Genomic DNA, 21,884 nt, shown 5'->3' with positions numbered 1-21,884 from the left:
AACGTAACAATAATAACGTATTAACATAACAACGATAGCGCGTTTCACGCGATATTCAAAGCAACACGTTTACTGAAATATATATCAAAAGCAAAAAGCCGGTTTGGATACTGTTATACGGCATGGTCGAACAGAATTTTAAGTTGTAGTAAAATATACGTTTATAACGGTAGTAGGTATGAGTACATACAGTAGTATTATGAACAATTTGATTAGAATGCCATTTCAGGCTGCGCGGCCGGATTTAGGGTCGCGAGTATCGTGGGTCCATAGCCGAAGACTTTTTATTTCAGCGTTGGCTCAGGGACTTTAAACTGTTATCGTCTTAAGAAAACCGAAGAACTAGACCTAGCATAGTATAATATATTAAGTTTCGAGAGTACTTCGATAATGAGTAGGTCACTACTGTGACGGATGTGTTAAATTTGAACTCAGTGATAAATCGTTGTTTACGAAAAACAGTTTCGAGTGAAGGAAATGGGTGGATCATCAATTATTTCTAAAGATAGTTTATGTTACATATTTTATACTACTATCGGTAAGTAATCACCAACGAAATTTGGTGGGTTGAACTACTTGAACTAATTTTTGACGAAAAAAATTGCATTAAACCTATTAACTTAACTATTTGGCCGTAGAATAACGTTAATAACATAACTAACTTAAAATAATTGATATAAATATTTTAACAATGTCATTATGTATAAAAAATTATAGCAAGTATGTAATAGCAAAAAGTTTATCTCTACCATAAATATATTTTTTTGTTACAACAAAATGATTAAATTTTTTTAAAATATCCAATTTTGTAAAAATTTAAAGTTGAAACACTTATAAAAAAAATTTCACTCATCACACATAATTTCGGAAAGATAAGTTGGATAGACGATTTATGATTATGCATCATTTTAATTCACAATTTAATTTTGATATTTTTTAAATGAGTTTTCTTTGCTACAATTTGATAGGTACTGTTAATACAAAGTACATATACGGAGAGCAATATTTCTATGTTCGGAAAAGTAACTTTTTCCCACACCGCACATATAAAAATCCTTTGTTTCGAAGTTCGAACAATCACGATTTACGACTCGTCACTAGAACTCTGTTATTGAGTTATTTTATTTATAGTTGGCCTGGGAAATAGTTTAGAACTACCATCGAGCCTACGACTCGTTTATGCGCATAATAGTCACCACTAGTTTCTCGCAGAAAAAAAAGACAAATAACTACAATCACTGTGATTTTTTTTTTTGAAAATATAAAAATCATTAAAAAGCATGTGCTATCAACTTATCGCATGTAAGGCACTGTAATTAATTTTTTTATATGAATATCTATTAAAATAATTAATGCTAAATAGTGTGTAATTAATCCTAATTTTGCAATGCTTATAAAACCGTATTTATGTAACTAATTAGTGGTGATCCTAGTTCCTTATGTTAGCCCCGATTGCAGGTATCCACCACTTGGATTCGATTTCATTACATTAATGCCTTAAACATCACAGCGTGTGCCTAAATAGGCTATATTGGTCATACCTATAACATAGTACCTATAATTTGGTAATACCTACACAGGCACGTAGCCAAGGAGGTGGGAGGGGGGGGTGTTTTTTGTGTTAACCCACCCCTTTGTCCATATAATTCAAAAATATTAGATGTGTGAACAGCCTCCCAAAAATTGTATTTAAATATTAAATTAAAACACCCCTCGGCCGCCTTAAAAAAACCATATAGCTGTACGTATCTGTACCTACATAATACTATACGGATGTCCATGATCTTTTTATTATATGAGTGTATCTGATGGATTTGTCATTGCGTCAATATGTTTTTTAAATCGGAGGATATACGCCAGTATTGTCTATAGGTAATGAATATTGTTGATGAGAACGATATAATGTATAACATTATAAAATATAATATATGTAATAGCCATGTGACTCTCCTGCTTGTGTATTGAACGATTTTGTAAGATCTTGGTGGAATGTGTCGAATACCTACGGACATTCTCGACAAACATCACGGCAATCGGTCTGTAGCTTGATATACAGTATAATCATCGAACGAAGTTTAAAGACTATGGTGTTCGGATATAATGCGTATGCAGTTGTTGGACATCATGATAAAGAGACGACAGAATAAAAATACAAAAGAAAGCCGACTAAATTCTCTGACTTGTGTTTCTGTAGGTTATTTTTTTTTTTGGCGGACCCAAATAACGGTTTCAAATAATTTATAAACGCAAACAAACCAAAAAACGCATACCGCAGGGACATGATCATATTATACATTTTTTTTTTTCAAGAAAAATACGGCATTGCAAACGACGCGCGAGAGACTGTCCGAGTATATTAATTATAATTTATAATTGATATGCACCCGGAATTTATGACGCGCCGCCGAACGGATTTAATGATCGGGTTATACTCTGACGCTAGAGCTACGGTCGATGAATAATGATAATAATAATAATAATAATAATAATAAAAAACAAAATACCGGTAGCCCATGTCGCCGGACGACTTGTACGTCAGTATGTGTACGACAATAATACTATATATATATATATAGTATATGTGTATTATACCTATGTACAGACGCATACCGGGGTACGCACAAAAACATATTATACACACATTTAAACCAGTAATTACATACCGAACGCGTATACATATCTTATGATATAATATATATATATAACAATAACGATAATAAACACGGGAAGGAGAAAGGACGAGAATAGTAAACGGCCGGCGGCGGACATCACCTCCATTGTTGTGTGTGTGTGTAATAATTACGACCTATGCGACGGAAAGTCGGACGCTGTGGCGGCGGCGGCGGCGGCCAAGGAGTCGCGGTCTCGTTTCGATTTTGGACGTCGCGCGGCCGACCGGTTTTCCACGATTTATTTGTTTATTTTTTTCCCCCCACTTTAGAGTACAACAGTAGTAGTGTATTATACACGTCACCGTTTTGGGGCCGACGAACATATTTTTACGTCCGTTTACGATTTGTTATAATATTATTATTATTATTATTATTTATTACCCGCACTGTACAACGGAGAGTTGTTGTATCTAAATATAGTGATGATACACACACGTAATATAGACGTTCCACGGACACGGTAGCCGGTCCACGGTCATCGTAGGTACGTTGTAATTTCACGTGTACGATTGTTTGTATACATTTTTCGTACATATTCTTGGTCCAAGAATATTCAGTTTTTCCTCAAATTCGTGAAATATTTTAATATTATTACTTTGCCGGTAAATATATTTTCCACCAACCTACTACCAGCTAGTAAGTTCTAAAGACAATTTCATTCCGATGTAGACACGAAAACAATTAGTAAAGGGGTGCCAAAGTGCTCGACTGGACATTGGTATATATATATATATATTTATATTTTTGAAAAATGAGAACATCATTTATTTGTTGAGACACTCGTGATATAAAATCATAAAAAGCATAACATACAAAACAAGTTTATTAAGTCATCAAGAAATCTATTATGTTAAAAAAGTATATACACTATACTAGCTAAATGAAATATTACACTATAATATAGCAATACGATAGTATCTAATGATGAACTTAGAATATAACTCAGTCTTAGGTATACCCAAGGGTCAGACTACCCTTATGTCAGTCGTCAGATAAATAGGATGAATATAGTTTGATCCCGTTTCGAGTAAAAGGGGAGTTAAAAGTGATGGGTAAGAAATATTTACTGAGGATTGACAAGGGCAGCACGCATCTACGTTGTATGGTGGAATTTAAGCTTGAATGATAAGCACGGAAATAAGGCTAAGTCTAAAAGATGTAAAATTATAAAAGATCTCAGTATAATACCGATATAAAGTATCATATAGGAACAAAGAATCTCTAGGAATGACGATTGGGATTTGTACCAATCGTCCTGGCCGTCTTGCAATACAATAATATATATATATATAATATATTTTAATAAGAGAACAACGCGTATAATACAACCACCAACGAAAATTCCACCGGTTTGCAAGCAATATTCAAGTCTGCCATCTGGCGAGTAGAAAAAAGTCAGAGCGAAAATTAAAAAAATAATAAAATAAAAAAATCATCGTTCCATGTAAATTGGGGATTATGTGAAATAAACGTAGCACGCCAGGTGGGTACTTCATATTTTCCACTTTGAAAAAAATGTACGAATCATAAATATTAATAAATAAATAAATACAATATTGTGTATAATATATATATTATTATATATGTAGGTATACCTAGTAGGAATTAGGTAATTTTTAAATTTTATTCGTTTCTATGTCGATAAACACAGCGTTGGAAAAAATTGGTTAGGAAAACAAAATATATGTACCTAGCCCGAAAACATATTTATGTTAAAATTGTTTTTATAGTTTTGAAAAATCATTTTCCTTAATATAATAATCCAAATTATTCACGTAGATAGAACTAAAGAAATGATTATATTATTACAAGTATATTCAGTTGTCATTATGACGGTAATCGTGTATAATGTGCAAAGACGGGCATTAACTAGTTAACAGGTTAATTTTTTAAAACTTTTCAACTTAACTAATTAGTTAATTTTCTAAATAACCTATGAACTTAACAAAGTTAATGAACAGTTGAAATAACTTGACTTTTCTTAGTTGATTTAAAAATAAAAATAATCGGCAAACGTCGGAGGTACGGCGCTAGAATTTTTTTCTTTGGGTGCTGAGTGCTGACTGAATCAAATACTTTTTGTGTGATTAATTGGATAAATAATTTAATTACATTTAACATAAAATTAACGTAGCACACATTTAAATTTTTAAAATACTCTCAGTAGTTTTATATAGGTATTCTAAGTTCTAAGTAGATAATAATATGAAATGTATAAAATTTTGAATAATTAATAACGTTTTAAAAATACTACCTATATAATAGTACAACACTCTCATACACATGATGTCTGATACACCGTGGTATCGTATTTTTTCGAGTAAGCATATTAGAAACAATATCTTAAAAGTTGACGTCTTGTAATAAAACGTTTTTTAAAAATGTATTTTATTTGAAATGTTTTAGCAAATGAATGCTCTTACGAGTTTAATAACATAATATGATATTATAGTGTATGACATTTATGCACAAGATATGTTACTATATAATGTTTACAAAGCAATTAAAGATTACATTTATTAGATAATATGCATTGCATTATTGCTCTATGATTATAGCAGGGGAATATAAAATACCATAGCTGATAATGGTAATTTAATGAGGTTTGTGGATAAGAAATTTGATATGAAATGGATGACTATTATGGGAAGCTTGTTGTGAGTTTGTTAAAAAGGATGGCACGTAGAAAGATTAGAGGGTAAAAAAAAAGGTTTTGAATTCGTTTAATATTCTTGACATTGAATTGGAAGTATTGGATATTGGTTGGGCGGCTTTTATGCTGGCATGTGAATATGATGGGCCGGGCGAGGTTGTACCTACCGATTTGATACGTAAACCGTCTTAAATGCTATACAAATAAAACGCATTGATAAATTATAGTAACATACTCATATAATATTATATACAACCACGGGGGATACCTATCTAAATGTAAAAACTAATCCCTTAGGTAGTATAATAATATAATTATCTATTTGAAAATAACTGAAGTATATACTATCATCTCGGTATTTGACTATAGGTATGGTAAAAACATTTAAAATGAACAAAATACTCAAAGAAGTATAATTTAATCAAATTATCAATGTTTAAAAAAAATAATTGTTGAAATCAATAATATTTAGCTTTTATAAAAATAACACGTGATGTTCTGTAATCTATCACATTTTTCTTCGGGGGGGGGGGGGGCACTACCACCCTTGGTGCCGTGCTTGGACCGTCGTCGTCTCGACTCTCGAGTAATCAGAGTACACATATTATTTTGTACCGTCGTTGACTTTGATAGTTAGCGTAGGTATTAATCATTGTGACGTTTCGGACATCGAGTCGGTTAACGCGTTGCCCCTCTGATTTTTTCCGTTCTAGACAGGCGCAACGGTCAAATTGAAATTTGGAGATTGAGTACTTACGAAAAATAAAAGATAAAAAATTGTCGCCCCCTTCTTGATTCCCCCAGGGATGACGGCCCCTTTTTTTCGTTATACACACGGCCGAATTTCATGGTCGTTTTTCACGTTCAGTCCGATACGATTGGCTGATAATAGAGATTCGAGAAAATTCCACGTGATACATCGGATGTTTCTGTTCTGCAATTTGTTGAGTACACGAATGTCGACATTTTTTTTTTTAGCCTGCTGAATAGTTAAAAAGTTTGCTCGTCGTATATATACTTTCAAAGAAGGAACATTTAAAAACTTATTGATGTTGCTCATTTCCTTAAAGTTATTTATGCACTATATTTACGTGAATAGACATTTTTAAAAGTATTTTTAAAACTGCCATCCATAACCAATGAAAACGTATCTTGAATAGGTACATTAATTTATTCAAACTTACTGCGTAGCGGGTACTTTTTCGAATACATTTATTAACTATAGTAATATCGAGTTACTGTATAATAAACATACGTATATTAGGTATAAGAATCCGCATAATTATTTCTAACACGAAATTATTATTATTTGTAATTGTAGAACTATTATAAAACCACCAAAAAAATATTATATTATTTGATTAGATTTCTCGTTATTTTTGTGACTATATCGTACTTTTCCGTGAATATGCATTGTTTTCACAATGTTAATAAAAACATCAAGTCAATAGTTTTATGTAAACTGAAGCGTAGGTATTCGTATTATTATGAAGAAATTATGGAAAGAAATAATTTCAAATAATTTTTGAATGTTTTTTTCGAATTTAATTTATCCTTATTCCTATTTTTTTTTAAAGAAGCTTAGTGTTGATTAACTTCTACTATTATCCACTCAAGAACCACTTAAGTGTACCTATTACCAATGTATACTATTAAACCATACAATTATGTGTATGATTATCCATCTATTCTATTAAATTACCTTTGACATAATATGAAAAACCAAATATGGGCGCCTCTGGGGTATAAATCATACCTAATACCTATATAGGTAAATCTACAATCGACATTTAAATTGACTTCGTGCTCATATATTATTTAAAAACTTGTTTTTTTTACAATAATAATAACTACAACAGCAATAACAATTTAAATTTGTTATACACTAGTAATATTATTTAATTGATAATGTATATCAACTCGTATTTACACTTTAGTAATTATCTTGTAATTATTACTATAGTAGCCTGTAGATGTGTATTATAATTATTAGGACTTAGGTTTCAATGCAAAGTTTTTTGGTGCTCTAGGTCAATGCATTTCAACTAAATACATAAATTGTTTTATGTAACAGATACTCCAAAGGTTAAATATGTATTTTGTATTTTTTTGAATTTTTCCATGTTTTTCCATTTTTTGAGGATTTGTTACCACCAAAGTCATTTTATTAATGTTTAGTGCATATATTCATACGCTGTAAGAGATTTCAGTGTAAATTAGTTACTTAAAAATATTGAGAAATATTGATTTTATAATATTTGGTTTAACAGTTTTTGGTAGGTACCTATTTTTTATCTGTTACTTATGTCAATCGTTCTAGATACGAAAACATATTAATGTCTTTATCAGCTGTCTCTAGCGATACCGTGTATTTATTGTGCGAGCCTAAGTTTGGTATTTAGTTTTTGTGTTATTGTTAAGCAGTTGATAAAGTGTAGAAAATTCTGAAAATTATCTGTAATTTTCCGATCAGTTGCGTAATTGCGCGCCTGTCAAAAAAAATTAGATAATTTTTTAGGGCATCATTGTGTTGAAAAGAAATTTATTGTTAGTTTTTAGGGCATTCAAATCCAGGCCCTAATAATTATGGTTTGAATTTAGTATTTTGGTTCGTCATTTGGACACTAAGCGTACTATTATAGACAAAGTAATAGTCATTAATTTTATCGCATATGTATTTCAAATTAGGTATAAACCATAGGTTTGTTTTGCTAGGTACAATTTCAGGGAATTCATTCAGAATTTGATATTGTAGTTTATTATTATTCGACCTTAAAGAAAGGAATCAACTATAAAATTACCTTATTTATGGCTTGTCAAAATTTTTTGCTTTATTTACATTTGGTATTGTCTGAAATATATGAAAAAATATTTTTCAATTCGATTTTTATCGTTTAATGAAAAATACCTAATAGATTGTTAACTTTGTTTATATTTAAACAAAATTCACTCATGGTTATACTATAATAAAATTATTACAGCTATTTTAAATTGTCTACAGGGTGATCCACCAAGCGTGCTCACCCTCTTTTTCTTCAATAACGCAGTTTTTCAAAATCTGATTTTTGGAAATTTTTTAATATACTTAATGACTGTATTTTTAAATTCTTCAGATTTTTTGTACTACTTGTACAAATGTCTGGTTTTCAAGTGAGAACCCTCTTTTTTAACTGTGTATATTCAGTAGATAATTTTTCTGAAAAATTTGACGTATCAGAATCAAAATCCGTATGAATAGTTTTTGAGTTAATTAACTTTATGTTCCAAAGGATAAAAGTTCCATGGTAAGGTTTATAAGATATGGGGGCTATGACGATTTGAACATTTTTAGTATTTAATATTAATCTATCAACATTAATAATTTGTAAACATGTTCCAAGTATAATAAATACTAGTTCAAATATTACATCAATTTTATATTTTTGCAAAACCATTTTTATAAGGACTATTATCCCTAGTACAAATATTTTAAATGAGAATCACCCTGTTTACAAGGTGTTTAGAAATTTGTTTTAAAAAATAGGGCCAATTTCCCACATCTACGAATAGTAGCACGAATTTCTGATTATTCCGCGCGTACCTATACATAGTTACTCTAACCACGTGGATTAAATTTTTGTGTTTTACTTCTTTACCGCCGTAAATTTAATCATAAATTAGGTACGTAATGTATTGACACAAAGTTGATAAACACAGTGTTGCACTGTTGCGGATTGCGGTTCATATTATAATTATTCCTAGTCACATCCGTAATATCATTTTTATGAAACGTTTGCGTTTTATTATAGTTCAGTTATACAAGTCACAATTCTCGGTAAATGCAAATATTCAATGATGTTATCAACCACTTAAAAGCTTAACAAATTTATAAATCCACTGGCAACCCATTACGGTTAGAACGGCACGCGGGACGTGATTATTCCGTGTGCCATAACTCGTTAAAAACACAAGCGCCCTCGTTTTCTATACAATTTTAATGAGCACTCGCAGGACGCAATGATTTCTCGCCGGCGGTGGTTGTTATAAGTTATAACGCGACCAAATAAACAAAATTCATTTTTCGTTCCGTTTGGTAAATATTTGGCGAGACCGGCATAAACGTTTTAGCGCAGCCATCATAACGATTCGCGGCACGCCGTTTCTAATCAAAAGTAAACCGTAGTCGTCGCTAACTCCGTGACCAGACCGGAAATCGTATTATTAAAGAAGCGCCCGAGTCATGTTTATTATTATTATCATTATTTTTTTTTTTTATCTTTTTGTTGGTCACGATTGTATTTTTTTCTCGTCGCCTCCGAGTACGAATATAATATTATCATAATATAATATAACATAATATTATCACATCGGATGGTGCATGATTTCGGCGTGCGGCGGTGGCCGCGTTCACTCGTAAAAAATACGTAGAAAAATGGGAAGGGGGGGGGGGGACCAAAAGTCGGATCACGACGGTTATGTAGGTACAGCGTGCACCCGCGTAGAAGTGGATCGTTTTGAGTTTTATAGTTATATATTCAACGCGACTTAACGTGCGTACGCATATATGTACATTTCATTTCATCCGTAATATTTGTCATGCGAACAACTATGTACGTATTAATATAATATACGAGCATCATAATATATGTCTATATTATATTATGTATATGTGTTCACCAGTCGGTTAATATTATATTGTCTCGTGACGGTGTTCGAGGCGGTCGACTAATCCTTGTGAACACACGCACCATAGTATTCGACACACGTCCCGCACTTATACATATACGGCTTATATATATATATATATAAGTTCATGTAATAACGAAATGACTTGTTTCTTCACCGGCAAAATTCTTAACGTGCCACTGCGCGCGGTATTGGTTTAGTGAACGGAATTTTAGTTGTCTAGCATAATAATATCAAGCGTGATAAAGAGTATACACCCCGAGTAGTTATCGTTAATTTTTAATGTAATCGCCCAACGAAGCGGATACGACCTTAAACCGTGAAAGTACCACCATACCAGTAGTAGGCTGGCAGAACTTCCGGCACAACGTTCGGACATTTATAGTATTATTGTTCTTTTTGTATAATAATATAATAAAGCCAATTTCACCAAAGCCTTTGGTATTCTCCCCAGTGCACGCTCTCGACCCGACTTTTTTTTTCCTAACAGTGGCGAGGTCCGTTACATTAGGGCCCCACAAATTTTCAAATTCATAAACAAAAATCATGAAAACAATCGTGTTGTGGTTGCTTGCATATTATTTTAATACTGTAAACATTTTTTTTTATATATCTTTAATTAAGGATAGCTAACGTAACGGAACTACAGCGTTTGTACCATCGTTTGTACCATCGTTTACCAATTTGATGCTCGTACACCATATACATACCTGCACCCAAACTAAGGTATCTTATTGTGGATTTCCTAAGACAAGGGGAGATAAGACACAAAATATATTGCATCTATATAAGTTGTATAAATAATTAAACTCGTAGATTTAAATAAAGATTAATAAACCATAAACATATACGATATTTTAGATATTGTTTTTAAAACTAAAATGTATAACTTTTTTTTTTTTTATAAATTAACAAATAAATGAAAGTAGTACATTTGAAATAGTATTTAGTGGAATACCGATGTTCAGCCCCTATTGCCCGAACATTGTATCTACCGTCTCTTTTTTAATTGTTTTCATTTGTTATCAAAACTAAGGCGGGAACCACGGTAGTATTACATCCACTTACCTATCCCCTGGGTCAGGTTAGTTGGTATGTTATTTATATTTCGAGCTTTAGTAGTCGCTCTGATCAAATAAAACGGTGCAATGGGATTGATATTATAGATACTGCATAAATTAAAGATAATTGTGTATCATATTTGTTATATTTTGCTATTCGGTAATAACATACATTTAACTTCAAGTTTCAATTTAATAAATAATTTAAATTTTGCGCTTAAGGAAACGAAAAAAATTCTACCTACCCGTCCAAAAAATTTGTATTTTTATTTGTAGCTCATAAATATCTAATTAATCTAATAGTACCTCTACTGTAAGGATTGACTACAAAGTGTGAAATGGACTGTAGTGGGATGAATTGGTTTAAAAAGAAAATCGATAAGGGGTACGATATACGAGAACGAAAAAAAGTGGAAGTTGGCCATCCACTCTATACGGTCTTTAGGTGACTATGGCGCGGGTGATATACACGACATTATTACACTGCGACGTGTATACAAATCACTGTCGCTTAATATACTAAAGTCTCGAGAAAATTGTCTGTTTTTTGTCGGCGCGGGACGCGAACTAATGGCGGGTCGTGGCCGAACACGAGTGGAAAACATAAAGACGAGAATCTTGACGCTAATATAAAGACCGGCGAGGCGCATTTATCGTGTAATCCGGACTAATAAGTCTTTGCGACGAAGAACGTTTCAATCAAATCGCGGATCCATCGTCGAGTGACGCGGACACGAGAGCCGAGATAGCTCGATCGAGGAGGGGGGGGGGGGGTGATTATCCTATGTAAACTGTACATTACATAATATTATGATATGTGTACGAGCTACGAGAAAATTAATTACCTCGTCCGTCTCACAGGCACCTCTACCCGCCACCTCGCCGGGGTTTAGTCGCGACAGACGGCGCCGTGCGCTCGGTCCGGCTTCTCGTAAAATATAATACGCAGTGATTTACAATAATATAGAACGCGAAGTAGTGTCGGTATAGTTAAATCTTACCCGTGAATAATGTAACAGAGTGTGGGAGGGGGGGGGGGAGGTTAAGATTTTCCTTGACGTATTGTATCCCAGGTAGGTGCGGTATTTTCCATAACAATATTTCAGGTCGATTTGAAGATAGAAACTGACGAAAAAAATAAACCAAGATAGAATTATATCGATAAATATTATTTTTAAACAATAACGAATCGTTCCAACATTACAATAGTTATGTAATAATATTACTCTTGGAATACAAATGGGAATTATTTTGTCCGATGGGCTTGGAAATCGTTGGATGTGGCAAATCTCGATGTTCCCCTATATTATAACATCGATATGCTATCGACGGGTAACACCATATTATTATTTTACTATTTTATAAATATCTTGTGTAACAGGTTCGACGGGCCATTATCGAATGATCACGTAACCAAAACCCTTATCATTACCGACATTTTACTCTCATTTTAATATACATTTTTGAATATTTATCAACGAAATCAATAATTATATGAACAATAGTACCTATTGTTCAATTATTTTAGTCTTTATATCTTGACACTTTATTTTTTTTTTATAACCGAATATTGTTCTCCGGGAAACATACATTTGTAAAAAATGTAAAAAATTCATAAATAACTAAAAGATTCTGTGTAAATATTTTTCTCTAAATATTAATCTATTCGGTTTAAAAATTTAACTCGACATAATATTCTGTTTTAATTTATTTAAAAAATAGTTACACATTTTTTTCCTAGTACTATAATTTGCTTGATCTATGGTTGTTAATAATCGATATTATACTTCACAATATGCTTAATCACCGTACCAATTATTAATTATATATTTAATTCCTATTGTATTCAAAAAATATTACTGACCAGTATTTGATATTTAAGCAAAATAATAATAAAGCATTTCAACAACTATTATTAGTTGCAATTAAAAAGATGATATAAATATTATTAAATGCTATAAATTAATAAATACTATAATCGATTGATAATCTGTAAGCCGGCGCACTGTGTATGCAATTTCAATACACTGGTTACGCGCGTGAACATTGGTGGTGACGTTAGTCTGAAAAATTGTTTAGAACTAAAAACGAATCAAATACAAATTGCATTTTATCTTTTTTCTTTTATCTTTTTCTTTTATGTCAACTCTTGTTTTCCGTCCACTTGAGCCCACTTACGTCACCGGGGACGTAGAACGTGAACATTAATTTCTACTGACACTGACGGGGAAATCGTAACTTGTTTGTCAAGTACAAAGTCGTTTTATTGCACACCACGACGACCGTGACGTTTACACTCGCCCCCTTATTGTAACGTGCAATTTAATTTAAAAAAAAAAATTGTAACTCGTAATAGTAAAACAAATTAAAGTGGTATCTACCTGTTCGGCCGTCTTTGTAACGAACAAATGACAGTACTGTTTGTTGATATGACCACCAGGTTGTCTTGCCAGGAAACAAAACTGTTTACATCCAGGATCACACGTAGCGTACGAAACTCTCCTGAGTCCGTGAGCCATTAACACTTCCTGAAATGAGAATTGAAAATAATATATATTATATATTAAAAAAAACCCCATTACGTTTTTCGGTTTTTGTTTTTATCAAAAAGGGTTGCAGATTAGCTAGGTAGTGTCCGGAAGTGAAACTAGCGGGTAGATTCCGCCGCAGGAAATGAATTAATTTCCTGCTGTCGTTGATAATACCAATGTGATCGAAAACCACGCCGAGTAGCCGGAGAAATTGAATTTTAAGACATTCTCATTTCCTCGGTCTCCTGCGCGTTCATCCCAGCAGCTTCCGACTTATATACCGCACACTGGGCGTATTACCCGCAAACAAATTACATATACTTCGTATTACATGTTTAAATATTATACGGAATATGTTCACTATTGACATACTGATTCAATTTATAATACTGATAAAACAGCAATATGATTCACGAATCAACAGTCACCGTATTATAAATTCCAATATTACATGAACTGATTTCATATTAGCCCTATTGTCTTTCTTATTGGGTTTAATATTGTTTAATAGACATCAGATATAACATTATTATAATATCACTAATTCTTAATCTAAAATGTTTCCTTAACAATGGTTATTGAATACGACTCGTTTGTAGTATGATTTATATTGCAATTCAAAGGTGGGTGGTTGTGTAAATATTTCCAACAATGATAGTAGGTATGACATAATTATAATTACAAGTTTAAAACTTGAATGCTTCGTAAGTATAAATAAAAATGTTATTTAATTTGAACACTTATTTATAGGTAATTTAGTGGCACCAGTTTGTATTCAAATAATTTATCAATTACACCAATTTGTCTGCGTGTTCATATTTCGTTTTCAAATATTTAAGGATATGATGTATAGTGTTTACATGTATAAATTGTATAAGTTATTTTACTGTTAAAACAATATTCAGAATATTATATGGACATAAGGGTATGATAAGGGATGAAGGCATACTATAAAATATTAATTATAAACAACTTAATATACACTTTTTGATAAGTATAATAACTGTGTTTTATTTAATAAAAGTTTATAAAACTATTGTACGAATTATAAAATACATCTTACATTTAAGTATTTGTCTATTTGTGGATAATTAAGATACTTAAGTGTACGGATGTATGCATTTTTCGGGAGCCATATTTCAACTAATGAAATATTAAATATTCAAAATAAATGTATTCAAAAAGTTACTAACAAAATATTTTAATTACTTGTAAAGGAAATACAAGAGAACAATAAACTAAAATAAAATAGAATTGCTTTTAACGTTAAAATATGATATGAGCGTTTAAATATCGATTTTAAGATTTTATTACGAAACTCGTCGTGATACTGATACACGAAAATGTTGTGTACTGGCCTTCACGAAACTTCGTTCTAATTACCTAGATAATGAGTAAGTATTTATTACTGAAATGTTTTTAAATTAAACGTCATTGAGAGCATTCTAATCATTATTTTTGCGAGGGTCGACTGATTCATAAAACACGACCCTCGACCGATGAATAAATCATGTTTGCCATTTAAAAAAAAAAGGTCGAAATCCGTACAAATATTATCCCTACCAGTAAAAATAACTATATAATATGCATAATATATCGATGCTCCCGTCCACAGAGTACGATTACATCATCGTATCGAGCTAAATATTAATTAATATTTGCTAGAAACTATGGCAAAAATTTGAATCACGTAAATGAAGAGAGTAAAAACATGGTTCCCCTAGCCACGATACGCCGGGATATGCGTTGCATTTTTTTTAAATGATAAAATACACAGCAGTTATGTAGAGAATATAATACACCCTACCAGTGTAACGTTGCTGCAGTCATTTTATCGGCATCAAAGTTGTTTTTAGTTTAAAAAAAAAATATTTCATCCGTTCTATATAATAATTCAGTTATATGTATATAATAGTTCATCCCCAAGAATACTTATAGACCGGCACGTGCCGTAAGGTATTTTTTTTATATTTCCTCCCTAGATTTAATGACATTGCAAAAATCGCTAGTTTAGATTCATCTTTCACGTCTTATACGTTTTTTAATGCTAATATTGAATTACAATATAAATATTCATTGAGGGTGGTTTTTAATGTCGTATTACCCTTTCTGCCTTTCCGGAAGAGTTCGATATTTTCTGTTAAATGAATCAATTATACAACAAATTAAATCAAATCAATTAGAATAAGTTATTTCGAAAATACGATCTCTTTATAAATAACCGCTGAAAAGTTTACTTGAAAACAAAAACAAAAACAATAATATAATAAATTATCTGCTATTTCATAAGTCTAATTATAACCTTGATTAGTTTAAATCATTAATTTCCAAAAGTATATTTTAGTCATATTCGATTTTGAGAGTCATCTTGTCTATTGATTTTACTAATATTGTGTGTGTTTTTTAATAAAACAGCTCAAAAAGTTGCATGCAGTAGGTAAACTGTTTGAGGTGGACTTGTAATTTTACGAACACATTAAAAAAAAAAAATGTTTGTACTTTTATTGAAAAGCTGCTATGGGATGCCAGATAAAAATATTAGTGATTACTATCATCTAACACTTTTTGAGCAATTATGTTAGTTATATTGTAATAATGTTTAATTTATTATAAAAGAGAACATTTGAAGATTTTATTTTCTGTTGGGTTTCTCTTTTGTTACTTGTTAGTGAGATATTAAATTATATTTGTTTTATACACCTTTGTGCGGGTTATTCTTTATTTTTAATCCATTTATTCATAATAATTACTAATACGAGACAATAATTATATAATTTGTAATAATACAAAAATAATGCAATTTGAAACTTTTAGATTGTATGCGTACCTATATAGTTTGTTAGTTAGTCTTGAGGTGAAAAAAGTCAAATGTTACAATATGAAATCAGAAATTATTATAACTTGGACAATTATTATTTTAACTTAAAAAAATCCGTCAAAAGGAATGTCTTCCCGGAAATTAATGGGCGTTATTCGTCCGAAAACTGGTACTGTAAAATCAATAATTTGCATAAATCATCTACAAAATTATCTCAAATATCTATGACGTTTATCTATGTAATATGCGCAGACATTACATGTACAAAAAAAAATTTGTTCAGTGATTAACAAATAAATGTGCAAGAAAAAGAATTTCAATTTGAGATTTGAGATTTGATGTAAATTATATAATTATTGTGAACTATAGAAGTAAGAAGACTAATACAATAGAATCAAAAGTGACAACTTTTTATTTTTCTTGTCTGTTCCATCGAAAGGATTCATCAGTTTTTGCTATGCAAATGTTACCCCCGAGTAAAACGATCATCCTAAAGGATTCAAACACTCAAGACGTCTATATACTCACCGTCTCCACTTTCTGTGTCCGTCTACCTCTCTCTCCCACGGTACAGCATCCTCGTTTGCCGTCTAGCCTCTCGCGTTTTGTGTTACTCTTTCCGTCACTCAAACTTATGATAAAAAAACAAACCGCAACAATAACAAAATATATGCGACACAACGAATTTACGTGGACATCGAATTTCGATACGTGCAGACGTTCCTATAATAATAATAATAATAATAATATACAGATACGCGAGTGGAGCTTAAGAAAAACGCCAGTCCCTTCGTGTTACGCCCATACATTATTCATGTGCACGGATTGTTGTCGTGCGGTAAACTTGGGTATACAAATAAATACATATTATATAGTATACACAAAATGCGATTTATTTCCGTCCCCCTCTCTCCCCGTTTCATCACGGCCGCTGATGAAGCGGTGAGGTAGAAAACGAGTTGAAAAAATACCTACATTTTTATACACTCGTGGAGACAGGAGGACAAGGCGATGACAGGGAGAACAAAATGGGGATAAAATATGTGCTCGTCTGAATATTTTCAGTCGCGGATGGTCTATTATAATATATGACGCGAACATCGGCAGCAGAAGGGTTTGAGCCTTTTAGGTGTTCACACACACACACACACACACACACACACACACACACACACACACACACACACACACACTGGTAAACATTGAATGGTCTTGGGGCGCACGTTAAGGATTTCAACTATTGTAAAATGTAATATGTGTGTATACAGTGTGGTTCGTCAAGCATGATCGCCCCCATTGTAGGTATCCTTTATTAATTATGCATTTATTTAAATTCTGATTTTTGGAATTTTCAAGTATACTTAGTTATGGCATTTAACGCCTTAAAATACTTGGGGTTATAGTGATTTGAAAATCATAGTTATCAATATTATTTGATTATCTAGCGTTTTATAGTTTATAGGCATTTTCTGGGTATAATGGTTACTGAACAAAAATATTGTCTATTTTATATGTTATGTATAACCAAAGGTGGGCAAGTTAATGAAAATAATTAACTAAGCTAAGTTAAGTTAGGTCAGTTAAGAGGACACAAGATCTATAAGTTAACAAATCATACATTTCACTAGATAAGTCAAAAGTTAATATGGAAAATTATTAACTTAAATCATTTAAAAAAAAGTTGATTTAACAAATATTAATTTTTTTATATCAAATATAAATTTAAGATCATATAATATTATGCGTATCTAATCTACTATAACATAATATATCTATTTACAAAACTATTTTATCAATAAAAATATCAGAAATGTTTGTATTGTTATAGTATTGGATTATTTTTATTTTAATATTAATATTTACGTACGAAACCATAAAAACGAAAAATTTCAAAAATGTTTAACTTGATGCGGATAATTTTAAAATAAACCGAGGAAAGCCAAGTTATTTGAACTGTCAATTAAACTAGTTAAGTTCGTCGGCTGATTAGAAAATTAACTAACTATATAGTTAAGTTAAAAAGTTAAATGAAAATCAACTTTTTAACTTTACTTAAACTTTTTTACTAGTCAATGCCCACCTTTGTGCATAACTATAGGTTCATAATCCATAGTCTTTAGTTACTTAGAAACTGCTCGTAAGGATTTAAATTTAGATACCTACATAGAAATAAGCTACACTCATCGGCTCACCAATAATTTACAGTAAAAGATGAGCGAGGTTCTCTCAATTGTTGAAACAAGGAAGACTGTATAGGTACACATTCCTTAAATGTCATAGAAACGGTCAGAATTTAAGCAAACACACACAATATGATTCATGAGGATGAAAAACGGTTGCGAACGTGTATTCACTCGACGAATGCGCCCTGTATGATATTATATTGCATTTACGTTGCCGCCGGTTTCGTTTCGGAGAACGTCTGAGAGATAATTTCAATCGGAACAGAAACCTACCTATCTATATAATATACACACACACACACGCGCAATATTATATATTACATCCACGTCGCATAATATATAATAATAATATGTACGCCACAGAATATTGCACTCGCGCGTATAATAACACATGTATTGTATGCATGTATAATATTCAATTTGACGAACAAAAAACCATGTGCTCTATCGGGATACCGTGCGGATTTCGCCTCGGCAAACACATCCCTTCGCAACCCTCGTACGAGACTATTAGATTCGTCGTCGTCATCGTTGCAGGAGTCATGGACTATTCAGAGTTTTTCCACCCAAGTCTTTATACAATAATAATAATAACATGTCGGTTATCGTTCCATTACCATACATGCATAGAGCCGCAGTGTTTTCCTTCGTCCTGTATACGATTTTTCTTTCTTTACACACGACTCGTATATAGGTATACCTGTAATATCGCTATATAATATAATAATAATAATAATACGATGTATACAATTATTATTATGCATCGCGTCCACGGTGTAGTAAAATGTTATACCCGCGGAATAATATACAATATTAAATATAATTTAATATAATATATAATATATAGTTTTAATATCCAAGTCGTAATTTGTTATTTTTTCTACTATTCTCTATTGCAAACGTATAAACCGTCATTAACAAAACGTTGGGATGGGCTGAATACCTACTACAATTTTACTTTCAAAAACTATTATATTTCACGAGTACGGAATACTGCACCGTATAATAATAGTGTAGAATATGTAGATTCCAATTGAAAAGGACGATAATATATTTTTTTAAATTTAATTTTCCGTAACGAAGTAACGAACTAAATATATAAAACATTTTACTAAATACGCGTAAAGTTAAACGACTATAGGATTTTGAAAAATATAACGACTTGCTCATGGTAAAGCCATTCTTTGTAATATAGTCTTGTAAAATGGTCTAAACATTTTAAACTTATCACATTAAGGAACTATCGAATTAATTTAATACATATTGTAAAAAGTACTTAATCTCAAGTTACGTTTTGAACTTACAATTTTAGACACTATGTATCATGAATAAGTTTTAAATATAAGTCATAGTTGTTTAAAAACAATTCTTCGTTAAAACATATTAAGTAATAACTTAAGAAATAAAATAAACTTTATAGGTATTAGATTTTTTTCAATGAATAATATTACATTTAATACCAATATTGATATTGTTATTTGTTATGTTTAGTAAACCGTAGCCAATAAAAAGTTATACTGTTTAAAATTGTTTATCTGTTTATGATATTTCCGATTTCTTTCTCTTTAACCGTAAAGTACAATATATATATGTATACAGTACTGGTATATAAACTATAAAACTCATTTTTTATTATACAAGAATACTATTACTTCTGAACGTTAAAAAATAAAATATGTCGTTTGTTTACAAAGTTTCGAGCATTGAATGGTGATAATAGGATAATTATTAAATATTCATGGATCAATAATCAATAAGTTAAAGCTAAGACACATAATAATTAAAAAAATTATACATTATATTAAACGGCGGGACTGAGCTAAGTGTAATATGTGTTTTTTCTTTAGTTTATTTATACGTTGAACACTGTAGTTTACTTTGATTGATTTAATTTTCTATTTAAAACTGTGTAATGTAATCATTGTTTACTGTTTATTGATATTATTTGATGATTAATTTTATTTATCAACATGTTAAAACTAATTCAGAAATATTTCAAATGTTCAATAAACTAAAAAATCATTTAAGATTATATTGTAGGTAGGTAATTTTTAGTTATTTATTTTTTCATAATATTAGTGTTGTACTGGAGTATGGTATAATACGACACAGCCTATAGGTATCGCATTCAATTAATCATTTTTAATGCAATAAATTAAACATATTTTATATTTCTCTGTATTTCGACAATTTTTTCCTACATACTTCACAGCTGATGTTCAATTATTGATCATCTAGTTTTAAGGTGTTATATTTATTAAATATGTTCCACTAATACAAGTATTTCAAGACGTACTCTGTAGGTATTCGACGTATTAATAATTCTTGCGTCATTATCTTGTATTGTTCTCGATTCAATAGTACTCAGAGTAATACTCATATGAAGTGATGTAAAGTGAAGCGTAAATATAAGGGGATACAAAATTGTCTCATTTATGTATTTTTTACATTTTATTTGACCTTTACGGATTTTGATTTTTTTACACGCGTATCTACTATAAACAGTAAACATGTTACAATGATATGAACTAAAGTCGAAGAAAGCATTTTACATATTATGACTCTACGTCAAAAAATAGATATCGAAATAGTTCAACTTTTACCAGTGCATTTTCTAATTTACGTTTAACGACTTTACGAACCGAAACTAACTATAGTTGTATATTATGCAAACCTATGAAAATACCATAACATATTTCATGTCTGTGAAAAAAATAACTATTTTACACCAATTGTAACATTACAATAGGTACCTTTGTATGTTTAATATTTTTAATTACCTATAGTAAAACTTATGAAGCATCTTGTATTCAATTTTCAAGGTTTTTAACTAAGCAAAGAAGTTTTGTTTATAGATATTTATTGAAAAAAAAATTCAAATTAAAGTTGAAATCACGTCAAAATTCCCGTTTTTTGACAACTTATAATAATTTTTTACTTTTGGTCTCACAAAATATCAATTAAATATAATTTCCAACCAGAAACCACGCTCAATGTTGAAAATAAAATAATTTTTATTTTTTACTGATCCAAAAGGCGATGAAAAATACACAAAACAAAAACACATAATATTATTATTGTAAAATCAATATACATTCTTCGCTTCTATCAGACTGTAGTACGTCTAGATTTGTGGGTATTTTTGTAGTTTAAATATGAAAAATTACGATTAATAGAATAATATCTAACATATTATGTATTTATTTCCATTACCATTTACGTTTAAAAAAATTGCACACACAATTGATAAATTTATACTAAGAGAATGCCACCCGGTATCCGGTGATTTTCTGTCTTTCTC

The 21,884-nt window shown here is 30.9% G+C and overlaps 1 protein-coding gene across 2 annotated transcripts in view; it reads right to left on the bottom strand.

Annotated features, from left to right (window-relative positions):
• LOC132949741 (EGFR adapter protein-like) overlaps positions 1 to 21,884 on the bottom strand; it is a 180,961-nt gene that overhangs the window by 18,576 nt on the left and 140,501 nt on the right. For both annotated transcript variants that reach the window (XM_061020786.1, XM_061020787.1), the window contains exon 4: positions 13,433 to 13,579. In XM_061020786.1, the coding sequence (XP_060876769.1) occupies positions 13,433 to 13,579 (147 nt within the window). The remainder of the gene's footprint in view (positions 1 to 13,432; positions 13,580 to 21,884) is intronic.

The sequence above is a fragment of the Metopolophium dirhodum genome, chromosome 7 (assembly GCF_019925205.1).
Source record: "Metopolophium dirhodum isolate CAU chromosome 7, ASM1992520v1, whole genome shotgun sequence".
Taxonomy (NCBI): domain Eukaryota; kingdom Metazoa; phylum Arthropoda; class Insecta; order Hemiptera; family Aphididae; genus Metopolophium; species Metopolophium dirhodum.
This window is presented reverse-complemented; position numbering and strand designations above follow the sequence as displayed.